At 51.4% G+C, this 16,241-nt stretch overlaps 9 protein-coding genes across 9 annotated transcripts; 4 read left to right on the top strand and 5 right to left on the bottom strand.

Annotated features, from left to right (window-relative positions):
* Positions 1–98: 98 nt before the first annotated feature.
* UHO2_00996 (uncharacterized protein) lies at positions 99–990 on the bottom strand (the record flags this gene model as incomplete). Its single annotated transcript, XM_041553464.1, has 2 exons — positions 99–231; positions 317–990. 2 exons carry the CDS (start codon positions 988–990, stop codon positions 99–101), a joined length of 807 nt encoding a protein of 268 aa, XP_041409398.1.
* A 243-nt stretch (positions 991–1,233) lies between these two features.
* UHO2_00995 (uncharacterized protein) lies at positions 1,234–2,144 on the top strand (the record flags this gene model as incomplete). Its single annotated transcript, XM_041553463.1, has 2 exons — positions 1,234–1,946; positions 2,051–2,144. 2 exons carry the CDS (start codon positions 1,234–1,236, stop codon positions 2,142–2,144), a joined length of 807 nt encoding a protein of 268 aa, XP_041409397.1.
* Positions 2,145–2,917: 773 nt separating this feature from the next.
* Positions 2,918–4,681, top strand: UHO2_00994 (uncharacterized protein; the record flags this gene model as incomplete). The annotated part of the gene is made up of 1 exon (XM_041553462.1): positions 2,918–4,681. The coding sequence occupies one exon, from the start codon at positions 2,918–2,920 to the stop codon at positions 4,679–4,681; it is 1,764 nt and encodes a 587-aa protein (XP_041409396.1).
* A 143-nt stretch (positions 4,682–4,824) lies between these two features.
* Positions 4,825–5,780, bottom strand: UHO2_00993 (putative SEC17 - transport vesicle fusion protein; the record flags this gene model as incomplete). Its single annotated transcript, XM_041553461.1, has 2 exons — positions 4,825–5,061; positions 5,151–5,780. 2 exons carry the CDS (start codon positions 5,778–5,780, stop codon positions 4,825–4,827), a joined length of 867 nt encoding a protein of 288 aa, XP_041409395.1.
* Positions 5,781–6,220: 440 nt separating this feature from the next.
* UHO2_00992 (uncharacterized protein) lies at positions 6,221–7,201 on the top strand (the record flags this gene model as incomplete). Its single annotated transcript, XM_041553460.1, has 1 exon — positions 6,221–7,201. The coding sequence occupies one exon, from the start codon at positions 6,221–6,223 to the stop codon at positions 7,199–7,201; it is 981 nt and encodes a 326-aa protein (XP_041409394.1).
* A 483-nt stretch (positions 7,202–7,684) lies between these two features.
* On the bottom strand, positions 7,685–8,770 carry UHO2_00991 (uncharacterized protein; the record flags this gene model as incomplete). Its single annotated transcript, XM_041553459.1, has 1 exon — positions 7,685–8,770. One exon carries the CDS (start codon positions 8,768–8,770, stop codon positions 7,685–7,687), a length of 1,086 nt encoding a protein of 361 aa, XP_041409393.1.
* A 1,943-nt stretch (positions 8,771–10,713) lies between these two features.
* On the bottom strand, positions 10,714–12,423 carry UHO2_00990 (putative pyruvate kinase; the record flags this gene model as incomplete). Its single annotated transcript, XM_041553458.1, has 2 exons — positions 10,714–12,208; positions 12,308–12,423. The coding sequence occupies 2 exons, from the start codon at positions 12,421–12,423 to the stop codon at positions 10,714–10,716; spliced, it is 1,611 nt and encodes a 536-aa protein (XP_041409392.1).
* Positions 12,424–13,514: 1,091 nt separating this feature from the next.
* On the top strand, positions 13,515–14,590 carry UHO2_00989 (uncharacterized protein; the record flags this gene model as incomplete). Its single annotated transcript, XM_041553457.1, has 2 exons — positions 13,515–14,456; positions 14,555–14,590. The coding sequence occupies 2 exons, from the start codon at positions 13,515–13,517 to the stop codon at positions 14,588–14,590; spliced, it is 978 nt and encodes a 325-aa protein (XP_041409391.1).
* Positions 14,591–14,902: 312 nt separating this feature from the next.
* Positions 14,903–15,953, bottom strand: UHO2_00988 (uncharacterized protein; the record flags this gene model as incomplete). The annotated part of the gene is made up of 2 exons (XM_041553456.1): positions 14,903–15,065; positions 15,241–15,953. The coding sequence occupies 2 exons, from the start codon at positions 15,951–15,953 to the stop codon at positions 14,903–14,905; spliced, it is 876 nt and encodes a 291-aa protein (XP_041409390.1).
* Positions 15,954–16,241: the final 288 nt, after the last annotated feature.

Raw genomic sequence — 16,241 nt, 5'->3', positions numbered from 1 at the left:
TAAGACGCTGTTACGCATTCAATCAAAAGCATCATTTGTTTGTGATCAATATCACCATTGCATGGGCACTGCTGTGATTGCATGTGTCAGTGTGGATATTACATCTCCTCATCGTCATCTTCAAGATCCAGATCGAAATCGTCTGCTGGATAATCGCCAACTTGAACCTTAGCCGGTCTCACAAAGCCACCGAAACTCGGCTTGCATGTGAAGTATCTTTCTCCTCCAACCCTGTCAAATGCCGAAGACAGAGGAGTGAAGAGATGTCAGCATTAAGAACAGACAAGAAGAGGGAGTATGTGGGTGCAGCACTTACGAGCCGTCGTTTTTCCCAACAGGTTCATCGTATTCCACACCAACCCAAGTGCCTGTTGCAAATTTGGTTGTGCCGACATACTTTACTGTTCCTTTTCTTTGATTGCTTCCTCCGCCAGCACCTGAGAGCAGGTCTACTATGCATCTTGAGCCTACTTGCAACCCTTCTGGAAGTTTTTCCTCTGTGGATGCTGTGCTTGAAGCTGCGTCTTTAGTCGGATCGAACCTTCCCAGTTTATTCCTCTGTTTGAAAGCTAGCACAGTGTCTGGGCGAGAGGCGTATGTGTCATCGTCCATTACATATTTCTCGACCAAAGACTCGTCTGTGTATGTTTGGATGAGTTCTTTAGGTCTAGTATCGAGGACTTTCAGTGCCATTCCATCGACTGCGCCTAGTTCTTCCAATGTGCGCTGTTCGAGATCGGAGTTTTGTGGGACAGAGAGAATGAGGGTGGAACGAGTGGAAGAGGGGAAAGGTGAGTGACCAGGTAGGGTAGATTGCTGTTCATGATCGGTTCGAGAAGAGTGAAGTTGGAGGATTTGAGTGGAGGGTGGGACGCCGGTTATTGGTTCGAGTCGGTATTTGAGATCGGAGAGGGGGATCGAGGAGGGTAGGCGACGTTCGGCGGAGACAAGGGTTGACGGTGAGTGGATGAAAAGGTTTACCACCGACATTGTTGCGCTTGCTGTGCGGGTTGGTAGTGATGATGATGGGAAGAAGGAAGAAATGGTGTGTGGTGAAGGTTTGCATGTGTGTTGGTCTGAGCTCAAGAAGACAGAAAGAAGAACACTTTACCCGACTGGACCTCACGGCAATATAAATAATGAGTCATGGCCGAATTCCGACAGCAACCTTTCCCTTTCCTCGTCCTTCTGGTCTAACCTCCATCACCATAGAAATCCTCCTCCTATCCCATCATGTCGCCCGAATCAGACTATCAAGTAACCCTCTGCACGAGCGGCGCCCAACTCCGAGGGGCATGCGATGTCCGACTAACCGTCTTCGTCAAGGAACAAGGCTACGCCCTCTCAGACGAAATAGATCAATATGATCCCCTAGCAGCACATTTCATCCTCACCTCCAACGCCGATCCTTCCACCGTGCTTGGCACCCTTCGCCTTCTACCTTACCCACTACCAATACCAAAACCAGACGCAGAAGGTTCCGAACCAGACCCATGCTCATCTTACCCGCTCGGAGGAAGCAGAAGCGAAAGTGCGATCGCTGGTGATTTTGTCTCCGCTGCTTGGTCCGCTCATCCGCCAGTGAGAGGTAGAAGAGATCCAGCAGAAACGAAGGAAGAGGAGAGACGGACGGAGGAAGAAGTGCCGGAATTGGGAGGGGCGAAGTTGGGAAGATTGGCGTTGATGAAGGAGGTTAGAGGGAAGCGGTTGGGTCATTTGCTCGTGAGGGAGGCGGAGAGGTGGTTGTTAAGGGTCTTGGGGAGTGGGGAGGCGGTAAAGAAGGGCGCTTTTGGGCCTAGGCCGAGTAAGCAAGGTGCTGCAGCGAAGGGGGGACAAGAGGAAGAGGGGGAGACGGGGGAGGGAGAGGGGGACGAGGAGGGAAAGAAGCTCGATAGTATCATCATCAAGTTGAGCAGTCAAGTTTATGCTATTGGCTTTTACAAGAAGTAAGTATCGCTCCATTCCGTGCAGAGACTGTATTGAGCTTATTGTATCGAGATGTTGACCACCATTATCTTTTTCTGCTACGACGATATCTGTGTACGCACAGGCTCGGCTACACCCCAGTCGGCGAACAGTATGATGAGGATGGTGCTCCTCATCAGCTGTGCTACAAGCAGGTGTTCTTAGAGAAGTCGGCCTAGGCTCCATCCTTGTAGATCTAGAGGCTCGTCCATGAACGATGGCCATAGAGAATGCAAACAATACTAGAAGCTGTGCCCATGCTCAAGTGTGAGGCTGAACTCAAGCTTTCGGCAAATTGCGGACAACGAAACTTATGCCGGTGTAACATTGCCACAAATGCAGTCACAAGTGTTGGTCTCGCAGTCGCGTACTGAAACGCGTCGTCGAGCTTGATCAACATTCGCAGCTTGGCCCACTCCATCCCACCTTTGACCTCGCAGCATTCTGACAACAGTGTTCGTTCAGAAACTGTACAGCATATGGAATGGGCTGAAGGCTTCAGCCTAAAGACGGTGATCGTAATCAAAACCATGCTATTGCCTTCGAGACGCTGAGCGACATCCAGAATTGAATCGAGCATTAGGGTTAAAAGCGCGCAAGATACGCCGTTTTGAACAGCAGCAGGCAGGCTGAGGCAAATTTTGAGACTCTCTTGCCGCGTCTGCAGGGTTTTCTGAGAAAGGTCTTTGACATTTCATGAATCGTCTCTTTTGTTTCTCTTTTCATCATCACCAACATCGAGCTTCGCGTTGTCTATTCTTCACTCTTTCTTCCTCCCCGTTCATCATCTTCTTCTTCTTCGCGCAGCACTCACTGCATCTGGAATCCGCTTCGCATATGCCCTCTCCTTTTGCGGACTACTCAGCCATGATAACATAGCCTCCCTTGCTCCAATCACCACCACCACCAGTTCTCGACCCTACCGGAACCATCCACACAACCCACAGGCAGGATGTCAGAGCTCTTCGACTCCCTCAATCTCACCACTGCCTCCGCTGGCCCATCATCCTCCCAGCAATCCTCATCTCAACCTTCCACCAGCAAAGTCTTCTGGCACACATCACCATCACCTGGCGTCCTCCGCTCCCTCGCCAATTGGACACCCAACAAGTCCCAGGATTCCCCGTGCTTACCTTTGTGCACACAGGCATTCGTCGGCGAGCTCAGAAAGCTGCCTGGTGCTCTTGAGTCACCTCTTGTCTCCCGCGAGTCAGCCCACAAACGCAAATTGCACAGCAGTAGCAGGCATGTTTCCGACCCAACACCAAATCGAAGCAGAAACCGAGAGTACATCAATTTGGAGCAGTCGGATGATGAAGAGGAGGAAGAGAGTGGAGGCACAACAAGGTTGCTTCTAGGTGATGCAGGAGAGTCTTCCCCTGAATCGAGGAGGAGAAGGACTATGGACGCTGGTCACACGGGCAAGCTTCGTGATGCATCCCCTTCGGAGCACAGCTTGAGCTCCAAGATCGCTAATCTAGATAGGGAAGCAAATCATGGACCAAAAAGACAGGAAAGAAGACATCCAAGAAGGAGGAAGAAGGAGAGCTTGATGGCTGGCTTAGGGTTGATGGATGAGGAAGGGAGGACGAAGGATTGTTTGAAGCTGTTTGAGGATTTGCAGGCTGCGATAGCTATGCATGCCTCTGCTAACCCTTCAAGTAGTGGCGGCGGCGGCGGCGGCGGATCTGGTACCGAAACGAGGATGACTTTTGATAACGAGGAAAGTGCAGCGACGGACAGGGTTGGTGGTAGATTGACGCCGAGGGAGGGAATTAATCGGACGACGTCGGCTCCTAGTTCGAGTCGGATGGTCATGTCGCGGGATGTAATAACGGTGAGGTCTAGTCAACCGGGAGAGACGGATGGTGGGGAGGGGGGATTGCAGTCGAGAAAGGGTGTCTTCAGACCAGTCAAGTCTGATCATGATGTGTTCAGGGCAGGAGGAAGTAAGGTCCAGAACGATGAAAGGGCGTTTCAGCCGAAGACAAATCTGCCGATGGAACCTCAGGTAGCGCAGGAAAAGGAGGAGATCAAGCCCACGTCGCAGCAGTTCAAGCTATCACCAGTGGCATCAGTCTCTCTACCACAACAGCCCCGCCAGAAGGAGGTAGCAGATCTCGAGCCAGCACCAGCAAGAACAAATGCGCACCAGAGCATCGACCGCAAACCCATCGACAGACTCCCTGCTCCTACTTCTATCACAACAACCACAGCAGCGGTAGCATCACCAATCAAGCGCTCAGCCCGGATCGAAGCTATGCAAACCGCCTCTTCCACCAGCAACAAAAAGCTTGGCGTACGCGCACACTCCATGCTCTCCAAAGGCACTTCTGCCTCATCACCGCGCAAAACATCGCCCGCGGACTCAACCCGCAAAGTTACCACCCCATCTTCAGCAGTACGAACGCGAACAACACCACTACCAGGAATGTCTCAAGCTCGACAAGTCGGTCTACCCCGTTCATGCTCACAGTATGCACCCACACAATCACAGACTGTTGGTGGCGGTGGGGGAGGTGCTGGTCCTGCAGCGCCATTTCGTCCACCGGCCATCTCCAGGGCTAATGTTGTAAGAGCGGCTAGTCCGGTGAAGGTAACAGCAGCGACAAAGGGAAATGGAGTGGGAAGGGTACAACAGCCTTCATCGTCAGATGATAGTTTTGGAGACGATGATGATGCATTTTTGGCTCTGGCTTGCGAACTTGAGTACTAGTTGCCGACACTATTCACTGATCAACTACCCATGCACAATGAGAAAGATCACCTTGACAGACGCAAACAAGACCGGTCTGTGATGAATGTGATAAGCACGAAACGTTTGATCGCTGAAACAGAACCTCAAGGCGGGGGAAAGGTTTAGGAAAGATCCGGTTCATCCTGAATCCCCTTTCGCACCGCACGCAGGAGTGATGCCTGCCAGCCCTGAATCTTTTTAGTTCGGTCGTATTCCTGTACTCGACCGTCAAATGCTTGCAGATCGCCTTCTTCGCATGCTTGGACGAGGGAGTGGAGGAAACGACCTTCCATGGTTGTAGGGAAGCTTGGATCTTGTTCTGCGTAGAATTGCATCGCGCGGACTGCTGCAACGTAGTCCTAACATAACCAACCACGATAGAATGAGAAAAGTCAGTATTCAATCCTGTGAGCATAGCTTGAGTGGAAGAGGATGGGTCGGCACTTACAGGAATAGCCAAATAACACATTCCAGCGTTCAGGTAGTAATCCTTGACGCTATATCTTGTCAAGTTGCTCTCCAGAGACATACTTGCTACCTGTTCCCATCTTTCGATAGCCTGTGGGAACCTTCCTAGATCCGTCGCCAATTGGGCTGCCTCCCTGTAGCACCCGCTGGCAGTTGCATTCGCTCCCTCCTGCAGATACCACGCTGCAGCCTGTTCGTACGCTTCCAAGGCCTTCTCTCCATCCGCAGCCTCATTTTTGTATAGCTCTGCAACAGCTTTCTCCCTGTCCGCTGCCTGTCTGAATCTTCCCCTTTCAATCAAAATCTCCCTTGCCCTTGTTAGCGCCACGACAGCCAACTCAGGGCGAGACATACGGAAACATTTATTGGCCTCGAAGAATGTATTGGCAGCATAATCTTTTTCGCCGGTCTTGGTCTCTGTTTCGGCAGCACGCATGTAAGCGTTGCCGGCTTCTTCGAATCGGTTGGCGATACGGAATTTGTTCGCGGCTGCTTTGAACAACTCGACGGCTTCTTCTTGCTTGGAGGTAGCGGAAGAGAACCAGCCGCCAGAAGCGGAGGCTTTCTTCTCGGCGTTCTTGAAAAGCTCTTCTGGTGTTGAAGTCGACATTGTGGCCAATGTTGGTGAGGATGAAGGGAGATGATGAGGGAGCAAGGAACGAGGTGTTGGTGTGGATCGCGCCAAAGCACACACGGACCTGCACAGCAATGCAACATGTGGAGGATAGTGAGCTACCTCTCTCGCACGAGATATATATAGAGAGAGAGAGACAGACAGACAGAATTGACTCCCCACATGCTATGCAATGACACCAAAAATTCAGACTGAGCCTTTGAGGACATTCAAGCACACTTGCTCCAAAGTGCACCCTCGTGCCTCTTATTTTCAGAAAGCCAACTGCAGGCTTGCAATTTCCTGGCTGCCAATCTCCGCTTCTATCTCGCAGAGTCATGTTTCTATCTTGTTTCCGTTCCACAACAACTTCATCTTATTGTTCCCCCACGTCCACCTTCACATACGGCCTTGGAGCCAACAACGCACACACCACAATGCGTCTGCTCTCGCCGTTACTATTGGCAGCTGTCGTCCCCGTCCCCCTGACGACAGCAATGCCATGGCTACCCATCGACCCCACCGACCCACTCACACTCGAATACCCACATTCACACGGCACACGTCAATCGCTCGACCTCAACGACCCTGCTATCACCGTCACTGACTATCTCACCTACAACCAATCGTTCTCGGAACAAGCTGTCTACGATGCACTCGATCTCGATAACGGCGATGGTACAGGTGACCCCGATCTTCCTGGTTGGATCGATCCAGGCGAATATGGCGGATCTATGCTCGATCTGGTTGGAAATGGACTTCGCGAGCCCATCAACGTGATCATCAGTGGTAAATCTGACAAGCATGTTTTGTCCGACTTGGGGCTGAAAGATTACATCAGGACCATCGGGTTTTCGTTCGAATGTCTGAACCTTCATATGGGTAACCTGCAAAGGGCTGATTTGGGTGATGGAAAAGGGTGGGTTCCAGAGATGTTTGAGTATCGCGAAACAGGTTTCCCTGGTGCACCCGGTCGCTGGGTCGGCGCCTGTTGGGAATCTCTTTACGGCGGTAATCATTTCAGAGTGTGGAAACAGAATGGTACAATGGCAAATACCGGTGCTTGGTTCCTTGCCGTTTCCAAGGAGAAGAACCTGAAGTACCACCATACCATCGACAAAGATGGCTACAACGTCGGGAGAGACTTGCTTGTTGCAGCAGCAGAGAAGGGCGGCAAGTGGAACAACGTGTACTATAAAGCGGAGATCGAGTGGGTAGATGGATTGTCACAGGCAGGAAGACATGGTATCAATCATAATATTGGACAGGATGGTAGGACGGCAGTGTTGACAGTGAAGAAGGTGGATGCTTTGTCGAGAGGGTTCTTCTTTTGGGGTCTGGAGGCGTTAGCGAGTTGGCTTGCTGAGAGAGTTGCTTTTCATGTTGCGAGGTTCTTGCAGCAGTTGGGAATCCTCTAGATAGAGGCACATCCTAGCTCGCTACGACAGCGACTTGTCTTTCCGGACAGCATCTCAGAACCTTTACTTTCATCTCTCCGATCTGGATACCAGCTTTTACTACGCATCGCATTCACAGTTCTTGTCTAATCTTGTGCCGTTCATTCTTTCGGCATTGTTCTTCGATGTTTATGGATTCTTATCTCGTACACTATTTGTCATACATATATTTTGGCATCTCCGTTCAAGCTTTGGGGTCTCATCTTGCATGGTGACTTCCGATTGAAGAAGTTCTCACTCTCATCGCACACGCGCACAATTTCAGTTGATGGAGTGGCTAAAACTTGTTCAAATGATAGAATTACAGTGAGATTGACATGACGAGAAGAGAACGGTCCTAAACTTGCTGGACCCGGATTGCAGAAGACAAGTGAGAGGAAATGAGAGGGGTATTCGGCGAGCCTCCAAGAGATCTACCTGTTTCAATGAGATATAGTCTAGGATTTACTGAGCCTTGCCACCCTTTGCAGCCTTAGCAGCCTTGTTCTTGTAGCTTCGGATGTAGAAGCTCACAAACAGGTAGATAAGAGGGATCAGATAAGCCACATTGAGTCCAACAGCGAAGAGCTGACCGCTTGTAGCGACACAAGGAGTCTTCTCTCCTGCACCCATGCTCGAAAGAATGGTTTGCTTCAACACCTGGATAGCCTCCTTGGTGTTTGTCTTCAACAGTCCGCCGTTTGTGCTGTTGTTACCCGCGAACGAGGTGTAAGCGGCAGAGACAGGGTTGAGAATATGTCTACCCGGGGTAGGAACCGCACCGGCTGGGTATGCAGTTGGGTTGTATGTCAAGAAAGCATAGCTCGAGGCCAAACCGCATCCGACGACCAGCTGAGTGATCTGGATGGTGGTCATGCTGCGCTTGAGTCCGCCAGTGAAGGGAAGCTTCATAGCAGTCATCGAGTAGTATGTGTACATCAAGGTGTGTACGAGCGAGTTGAACAGCAAGAAGATGAAGACTGCGGGGGCAGAGTATCGGTAAGCAGCCCACATGCAGAGGATTGCTCCGGCATGGTGGTAGCTCTGAAGGTTTGAGACTGGTTTGCCTTTGAGGATGAGGATGACGGAATCAATGATCTCGTAGTATTTCGAGATGTAGAAGAGCCATACGTATATTCCTAAGCCGGAGTAGGATGCGTCTGCAATAGGCACTGTGCAGTATGCATTGGTGAGACCGGAGACACCACCAGCAGTGACTCCAGAGAAGAGGTAGCTAAAGATCCGAATTGCAGTGTGTACAAAAGTCCATCCTGAGTAGGCTGCGAGGAGGATGTTGTGGCCGAGAACGGTTTGTGAGAGACCGTAGGACTGCTTGATGAGATCGGCAGGTTTGGGCTTGCCAGGACCGAAGCGGTGATTGGTGGCGTGAGTGGCGAAGAGGTAGACGACGCCAATGAGGAGAGGAACCCAAGGTGAGAGGGAGAGCTCGAAGGCCCAGTCTGCCACAGGGAGACCTTGGGGCTTGGCGGGATAGGGCTGCTCTACGAGACGTTGCAAGAAGGAGAGGCGGGGGTTGTCGAGTGGGTACATTGTTGCTGAGGTCTAGGTGAGGTCGATGGAGGGTGGCGTGGAGAGTGGATTGGTGAGAAGGCGTAAGAGGTCTATATACTCCCAGGGGGGTGAAGCCAGGGTCTATCAAGCACGGACGAGTCCAGCACTGCAGAAGGCGAGAAGTTAGAGTGTGAGACAGTTGCAAGGCTTGGTAAGCTCAACGAAGTGGGAAACTTTTTCGCTCCAAAGAACACCGACCGCTGCATCGGACCATGGTTGAGCCGGTCTTCCTCAAGTAAGTTGGGGGCTCTCATTCATATGTGCGAGTGGCAACCTTCGGGCCATTGCATACACCGCAAACAAAAAGAAGCCCTCTTCTCTCCACAAGTGCGAGACCGGATTCCCCGCAGTTCATGCTTCAGGTCTGACTTTGCATCCATCCTCCTGCTGTACAGCTCCTTCATACCTACTCGCCGCACAAGGGAACAAGGTTTAGATTTGCAAACGGCGTCGAGCAGCATGACGAGAACAGTCTTCGTGGTTCGACCACCGCAATGAACTGTGGAAGGGAAGGTACAAGGAAGGGCAAGAGGGTCTACGGAGGTTGTTCCAGCAAATCTCCGGACTCTGCTTGCAAAGATGGAGGGCCAAGAGCGGAAAGAACGATGTTCTGCGGTTCGCTTTCGTGCTGGGGTCAGCAAGACTCTGCGAGACAGTCACACGACCAAAGGAAGAGAGACTGTGAAAATGGAAGGCTTGAGAGCAGTTATACCGGATCCTTTGCTCTGTGAGTTCCAAACGAGAAAAGTGATGCAGAAGCTCAACATTCTCCTCCCAAGCCAAGAAGAAGCCTTGCGAAACGGCGTCGCGCAAATTGACACTCCTTAGCGGCGATTCGCTCAGACATACAAGGTAAAAAAAATGTTTGCTCTGCTGCCACTGGTTTGCTGCATATGACGTGCATGAGGAGATTTTGTTGGGAATGAAGTCGTCGAGTGACCGCTCTTCTTTGCTCAGTAAACCTTGTTGATCCGCTTTTTCCATCCACACTGCAATGCTTGATGAGTGAGCTACGTTTCCCCTTGCTCGAGGTCGGTCCTGAGTTCATCCGAAAGCTTTTGATTTGGCACTCGAAGTCACAGCAAGCCGTTCAATTGGCTGAATTGTATAACATGCCATGTGACAAGAGGCGAAATGCGAGCGAGGCAGTCCTGTGTAACCAACCACAGTAACTCGCGAAGAATCCCTCTCTGAGCCAACACGTGGCAAATTTCTCCACATGTGTGTATATCATCGACCTAACAGACACGATCTCGGCGCGTCATAGCACCGGGTTTGTCCGGTCATCAAGGATCCCGATCTTTCACGCTACGTGAACCACTTCCTTCCGAGGGTTCGCCTTCTCCGCTATGTCAAAGCCACGGTCCTTTCAGCTCTGGGACCCTTTCTTACCCTTGTATTGACCGAGTTTGACATAAATTCGCCGGTCGCTTTGACCGAAAGAAGCTTTGTGTTATCTAGCCGAAGTGTAGACCCTCTCCTTCCAAGCTTGATTGCCGGTTATCTGATCTTCCGATCCTGCTTAAACTGCACGCTGTCGTATTCGGCTCCTCCACAGCCCTTCGGCTTCTCCTCGCCTCTACAGTCTCTACATAGCAAGTGAATCCCTGCCTTCCGTGGTTGGTTAGTTGCTTGTGATGCCTACTCTTCCCTGCTCTCTGCTCTGCGAGCAGGTTTCCTGTTGACGCGCTTCCCTTGGTCTTCCGGGCAACCTTTCACATCCCTTTTGCCGCTTCGCCGCTAGGCACACTGCGATCAGCTGCACAACTAGAGCACACCACAAGCAATCGCAAACAGAGACAAGACAATGGCTGAAAAGACCGAAAGATGAAATTACAAACAAGCATGGAAACGCTAAACAACGTGAAAAAGGACGAGGCCCATCGAGTCGGGTCTCTACCTACGCCAGAATTTTGGTGATTCTACTGAATCTGAGTGCCCTCAAGCTTGAAATCGCGGGCGCTCTCGGGAACGCTGAGAATGCGGATGGTGTTGGTGCTACCGCTCTGTGCCCTCCAGCCCTGAAGAGTGATAACGACATCGCCCTTCTCGATAATGCCGAGGGCAAGAGCCTCAGCAAGACCGTACTTGATACGGTTGTCGACGTCCTCCTGCCACTTGGAGTTGTCCTCAGGACGAGGGTGCGGGTAGAGGAAGGGGTAGCAGCCACGGTACAAGTGAACGTCGCGGGCAGTGTGTGGATTGCGGGTGATGGTAAGGATAGGGCAGCTTGGGCGGTACTTGCTGACGAGACGGGCGGTGGTACCGCTAGTAGACATGAGCAAGATGGCACCAGCGCGCTGCTCGAGCGAGGCGGCAACGGCAGCCATGGCGATGGTCTCGTTGGTATCGGTGGGGATGGTAGTGAGGGTTCGCATCTCGTTGAAGAGGGGAACGTACGAAACGCTCTGCTCGGCAAGGTATGCGGTCTCAGCCATCATCTTGACAGCCTCAATGGGGTAGGCACCTTTGGCGGTCTCTCCGGAAAGCATGACACAGTCAGCACCGTCAAGAACGGCATTGGCAACGTCGGAAACCTCGGCACGGGTGGGTCGGTTGTTGACGATCATCGACTCGAGCATCTGAGTAGCGCAGATCACAGGCTTGCCGGCAATGTTGCACTTGGAGATCATCATCTTCTGAGCCATGAAGACCTGAGGAGCGGGGATCTCGATACCAAGGTCGCCACGAGCAACCATGATACCATCGGACTCCTTCAAGATCTCGTCAAAGTTCTGGACACCCTGGTGGTTCTCGACCTTGGAGATAATCTTGATGTGGGCACCCTTCTCGCCGAGGATCTCACGGATGGTGCGGACATCGGAACCGCGTCGGATGAAAGAGGCGAAGATCATGTCGAGTTGCTGCTCGACGGCGAACTCGATGTCCTTCTTGTCCTTCTCAGAGATGGCAGGGAGGTCGACCTCGGTCATGGGAAGGTTGACACCCTTCTTGGAAGAGAGGACACCGTTGTTCACGGCGCGGACCTTGACGAGCTTCTCGCTCTCGATGGCGAGGACCTGGAGGGAAAGGATACCGTCGTCGATGAAGATGGTTCGGCCAACTTCGACCTTGTTGGCAAGGTTCTTGTAGTCGATGTAGAGGTACTCGAGACTGCACTTCTCAGCGTAAGCATCGTCGGTGGTGACGTAGAACTCGTGGCCCATGTTGATCTTGACATCTTCACCGTTGACCATGACACCGGTTCGCATCTCGGGGCCCTTGGTATCAAGAGCGATGGCAAGGGGACGACCAGGGGTCTGAGCAACAACGGCGCGAGCGTTGTCGACAACCGACTTAAAGTACTCATGAGAACCGTGAGAAGCATTGAGACGGACAATGTTCATACCGGCCTGACGGAGAGCACCGAGCATCTCGACATTGTTGGTCTTGGGGCCGATGGTAGCGATGATCGATCTATTTAAGGGACAAACAAAAAAGAGCAGATATTTGGGAGTCAGGTCGAATCGTGTCTCATCAAAGTATAGCTGCGCTCACCGCCATCGCTGTTGCTACGCTGTTGCGAGGAATACTAACGTCTTACGGAAGAACTTGTTGTCGACACCGTGCTCGAGGGGGTTGAGCGAGGCGTACCACTCGAGCTGAGTCTTTGCGATAGGAGCGTAGATCATCGTGACGTATGCGATCGACCTTAATCGGAGTAAGGACGAGGATGAAGAAGAAGGTGGGTGGTGGTAGTAGAGCAGGAGTAGTAGTCGTCGTTAGCGATGCGAAGGCCAACAGACACTCTAAGAAGGATCTGCAGAAAATGAAGGTCAAAGGCTAGACAAAAAAGCCAACACACACACACACACACACACACACACGCAAGCAGCAGCAACAGCCGCTGATGAAGCAGCAAAGATAAAGATCTCGAGAACGAACCCAGAAAAAGTGCCACCGAGCAACACCGCTCACACATTTTGCGCCTTTGCCGAAGAAGAAGCGAAAAAAGAAAGAGAAAAAAAAATTAGAGATTGAGAAGAAAAAGGCGCGAAAAAGCTCACCGGAGTCTGTGCGTCTCTCTCTCTCTCTCTCTCTCTGATCCTTTCCCAAGCACGCACGGATCTCTTGTTTCTTTTGCCACATGGAAGCTGCTTCGCCCGCCCCAAAATCGCGAAGGAATTCCAAGTAAAATTAAACGATTGACTTTGACCGAGCTGATGCTGCGAATTGGCCGCCTGTGAGTCTCTGTTTTGTCAAATTCTTAGTCATAAGGACCCTAACCTCGAGCAGAAGGGCGCTGTGCCTGAGCAAGAGGCAATGTCGCCGGTCCCTAACAACTGGAACGTGAAGCTTCTCAGTGGCTCAAGCGTCGTGTTGTTCTCTTTCTCTTAGAACGCAGCGGGAGCATCAAATGCTGAGAGCTGGTTCACACTCAACCACATGGACTTGAAGTGCTCTTGATGTGGAAGGCTTGTTTGAAGGATGAAGCTGATGGGTGGGTGGTGAAAAGCACAATACTGTAGATCCTTATCGTTCTGCACAGCTCAGTCAGTCACACCGAAATTCGCGGTCTGGTATCGTCTCCAATCAAGATGGCTCCTTTGGTCACAGCAAAATCGGGGATCGGGGCTCCGGCAAACATTTTCTGCATGCAAACTAGGTTGGACCCTGACAAAAGGTCGAGTTGAATAGCCGAGTGGAATTGGTGGCGAAAGGGAAGCCTCTGACCTTGACTGAGCTTTCCACACACACGACATCATTCTCTAGTACAAGCAACATGCCAAGATCGGCATCATTCGCCCCGTCTGCGCCGGCAGCAGTGTCCCAGGAGGAGCCAGTAAGGGGCAGCTCTTCTGTTTCACCCACCAAGCCAACGTTTCAGAGCACCCTGTTCAACGTCAAGTTCGGAACACAACGGAATCGACTGCCTCCATCAAGGGCTGGTCCAAGCATAGCCAAGCGCACACGGTCACAAGCATCACAGAGTCACAGACCAGATAGCGAAGAAGCAGAGGAAAAACGTGCAAAAGTGGAACCCCCATCTTCACCACTAGCCACCGGCACAGCAGCGCCGAAATACCACCACAAAGGCCCATTTCATCAGGTCACACGCTCCGACTTCACCTCTGCCTACAAAGTTGATGATCTCCCAGATGCCGAAATCTACTACAAGTCAGGCTTCATCCACCATTCTCTAGCCGAAGAGTGGCGTCAACAGCTCGACCGATTGCCAGAATGGTATCGTCCCAAACTCAAAGTCTATGGTCGCGAGATCACACAGAGTCGTGAGATTGCCGCCTACGCCACTGCGCCTGGCTTACATCTCAAGTATAGTGGCCATCCTGTCGAGCTACACACACCTTTTCCACCACTGCTAGATCACATAGCCTCTCTGCTTTCAACAGATGAATGCTTAGGTTCGGAAGTCAGATTCAACCATTGCATGCTCAATCGGTACGACGACGGAAGCATCTACATTGGACGACATTCGGACAATATCGAGAACAAGGTGATTGTCACAGTCTCATTAGGCGCAGACAGGAGCTGGATTATGGAACGCAAACAGCCAAGAGGAAGCAAAGGTGCAATAGAAGAGAAAGATAAGGTCAAGAAGCGATGGACATTGGCTGGTGGAAGCTTGTTGGTGATGCAGGGTCAGACGCAGAACTTCTACACACATGAGATCCCGAAAGAACTCAAAGTCAAGGGTCCTAGAATAGTAAGTTATCCACCTCACAGCCCTCACTTCGCGAGTTGACTCCGGATACTGACCCTTTCGAACTTTTTTTTTTTTTTTTTTTTTTTTTTTTTGTGCAGAGTATCACATTCCGCCAACTTGTGTATCACAAATAGACAGCGAGGGTTGGGAGCATCCAGTAGCAAGCATTGTGTTTGTACTTCCATTATCACCCTTCACACTTTACGAGAATGTAACATCTATGATGTCTCTGGATTGCAAAGTGCGTCGAGTTGTGAGAGGAGTGGGTATACAGGAGACTGAAAGGTGTTCAGCCGATCTTAAGAGAAAGGCAAGTTCCGTACTCCTTACTACGATGTGCGCCAAAAGACTATGGTAGGGGATCAGAGATGCGTTCTGGAATTCAGCCTTACTCTTGCATGATGTTTTTGCCGGGTTGCAGGCATCTAGTGAAAGGCTGCCGGGGATCACATGATGAGGCAGTCGGAGTCATCCGCTTTCATTCGCTCGGTCTTGGACAATGCAGCCATCTCTTCGGCTAGCTTGAGCTTGTCTGCTTCCGATAAGATGCCTTTTCGTTGTCGAGCTTGCATTGCGCGTATCGCAGACATTCTTTCTGCTTTCGCTCGTCTGCAAGAACCAAAGGAGGACATTAAGGGAGCTGTGTGTCAGTGCATCTCGTCTGGAAGGTTGGATCACGAACGGTTTTGGACAAGGGCATACCGATCGTCATAAGAAGAGAGCAGGGCCCTGCTGCTGCTACGTTGAAGATCAAGCCTTGCCAAAGATTGGCTTTGGCACCCACTTTTCCGACTTGCCAAACATCTTTCTGAATGGTGCTGAAGTTGAGTTTGACGCGGTGTTGGAAGAGGCTGGTCTCAATTGTTCGCTCGCCTTGACTGCGGCGGTGGGCTTGCCACTTGAGTTCGATGTGGAGTTGTTGATCTTGAGGTTCTGGAAAGCGTTCTTGACGCCGCTACTTGACTGCGTGGTTGTCGCTATCTTTGCCGATGATGACGCTGGCAATGAAGTGGACGAGGTGTGTTTGCAACTGTGCTGATTCGGTGCGCGGTGAGAGGGACAGAACGAGGCACAGCAGTGAGGACACGTGATGGGAACCACCATGATCTTGGAGCACTTGGCGAAGGAGCACTCGTTCGTCTTCTTGACTCTCTTCATGTTGCTTGCTCCAGGAACGGAGACATTCGCTTTCAAGTAGCCGTTGCTATCGAGCATTGAGCACTGACCAGACAGGTGGCGATCCATAGCAATGTTGGGATCTTGGTCTCGCTTCCATCCTTCTGGTGGGTTGTCACAGATCGGACAGAGAGGTACGCGATAGTCGACATCGCTTTCGTTGTAGTGCGAGCATCGATGTGTTTGGGGTCTGAAGTGATTTGAGCAAAAGTGTTGACGGCAGTCGCTGCACTTGAATGGCAAGAAGTCTTCTCGATGGCATTCGTCGAGCGCACATCGCTCGCCAATGAACATCATCGGTCCTGTCGATCGTTCTGGCATCTTGAAGCTTTGATTGAGCCAAGCTCAAAGATCTGTGATTTAAAGTGATGGTAGAAGAAGAAGAGGAAGATTGTGAGGTTGTGTGTGGAGGAAGCAGAGTCTGAGGAGCGAAAGTGGATGTCGTGTTCGGCTTCGAACGAGCTTAAATGGCCGAGTCTCGCCAAGCAAATTCTGACTTGCGTGTCCAATTGAGCTTGCGGTGGCTGTTGGCTCACGTAATTCCACTTGTTACTTTGCCGGGCTGGACCCTGAAAAATCAAATGCTGAGCCACTTTCGCAGCTTTGTTA

This window comes from Ustilago hordei, assembly GCF_900519145.1.
Source record: "Ustilago hordei strain Uho2 genome assembly, contig: UHO2_contig_02, whole genome shotgun sequence".
Classification (NCBI taxonomy): Eukaryota; Fungi; Basidiomycota; class Ustilaginomycetes; order Ustilaginales; family Ustilaginaceae; genus Ustilago; species Ustilago hordei.
Note: the sequence above shows the minus strand (reverse complement) of the source record. Positions and strands in the feature narration are given on the sequence as shown.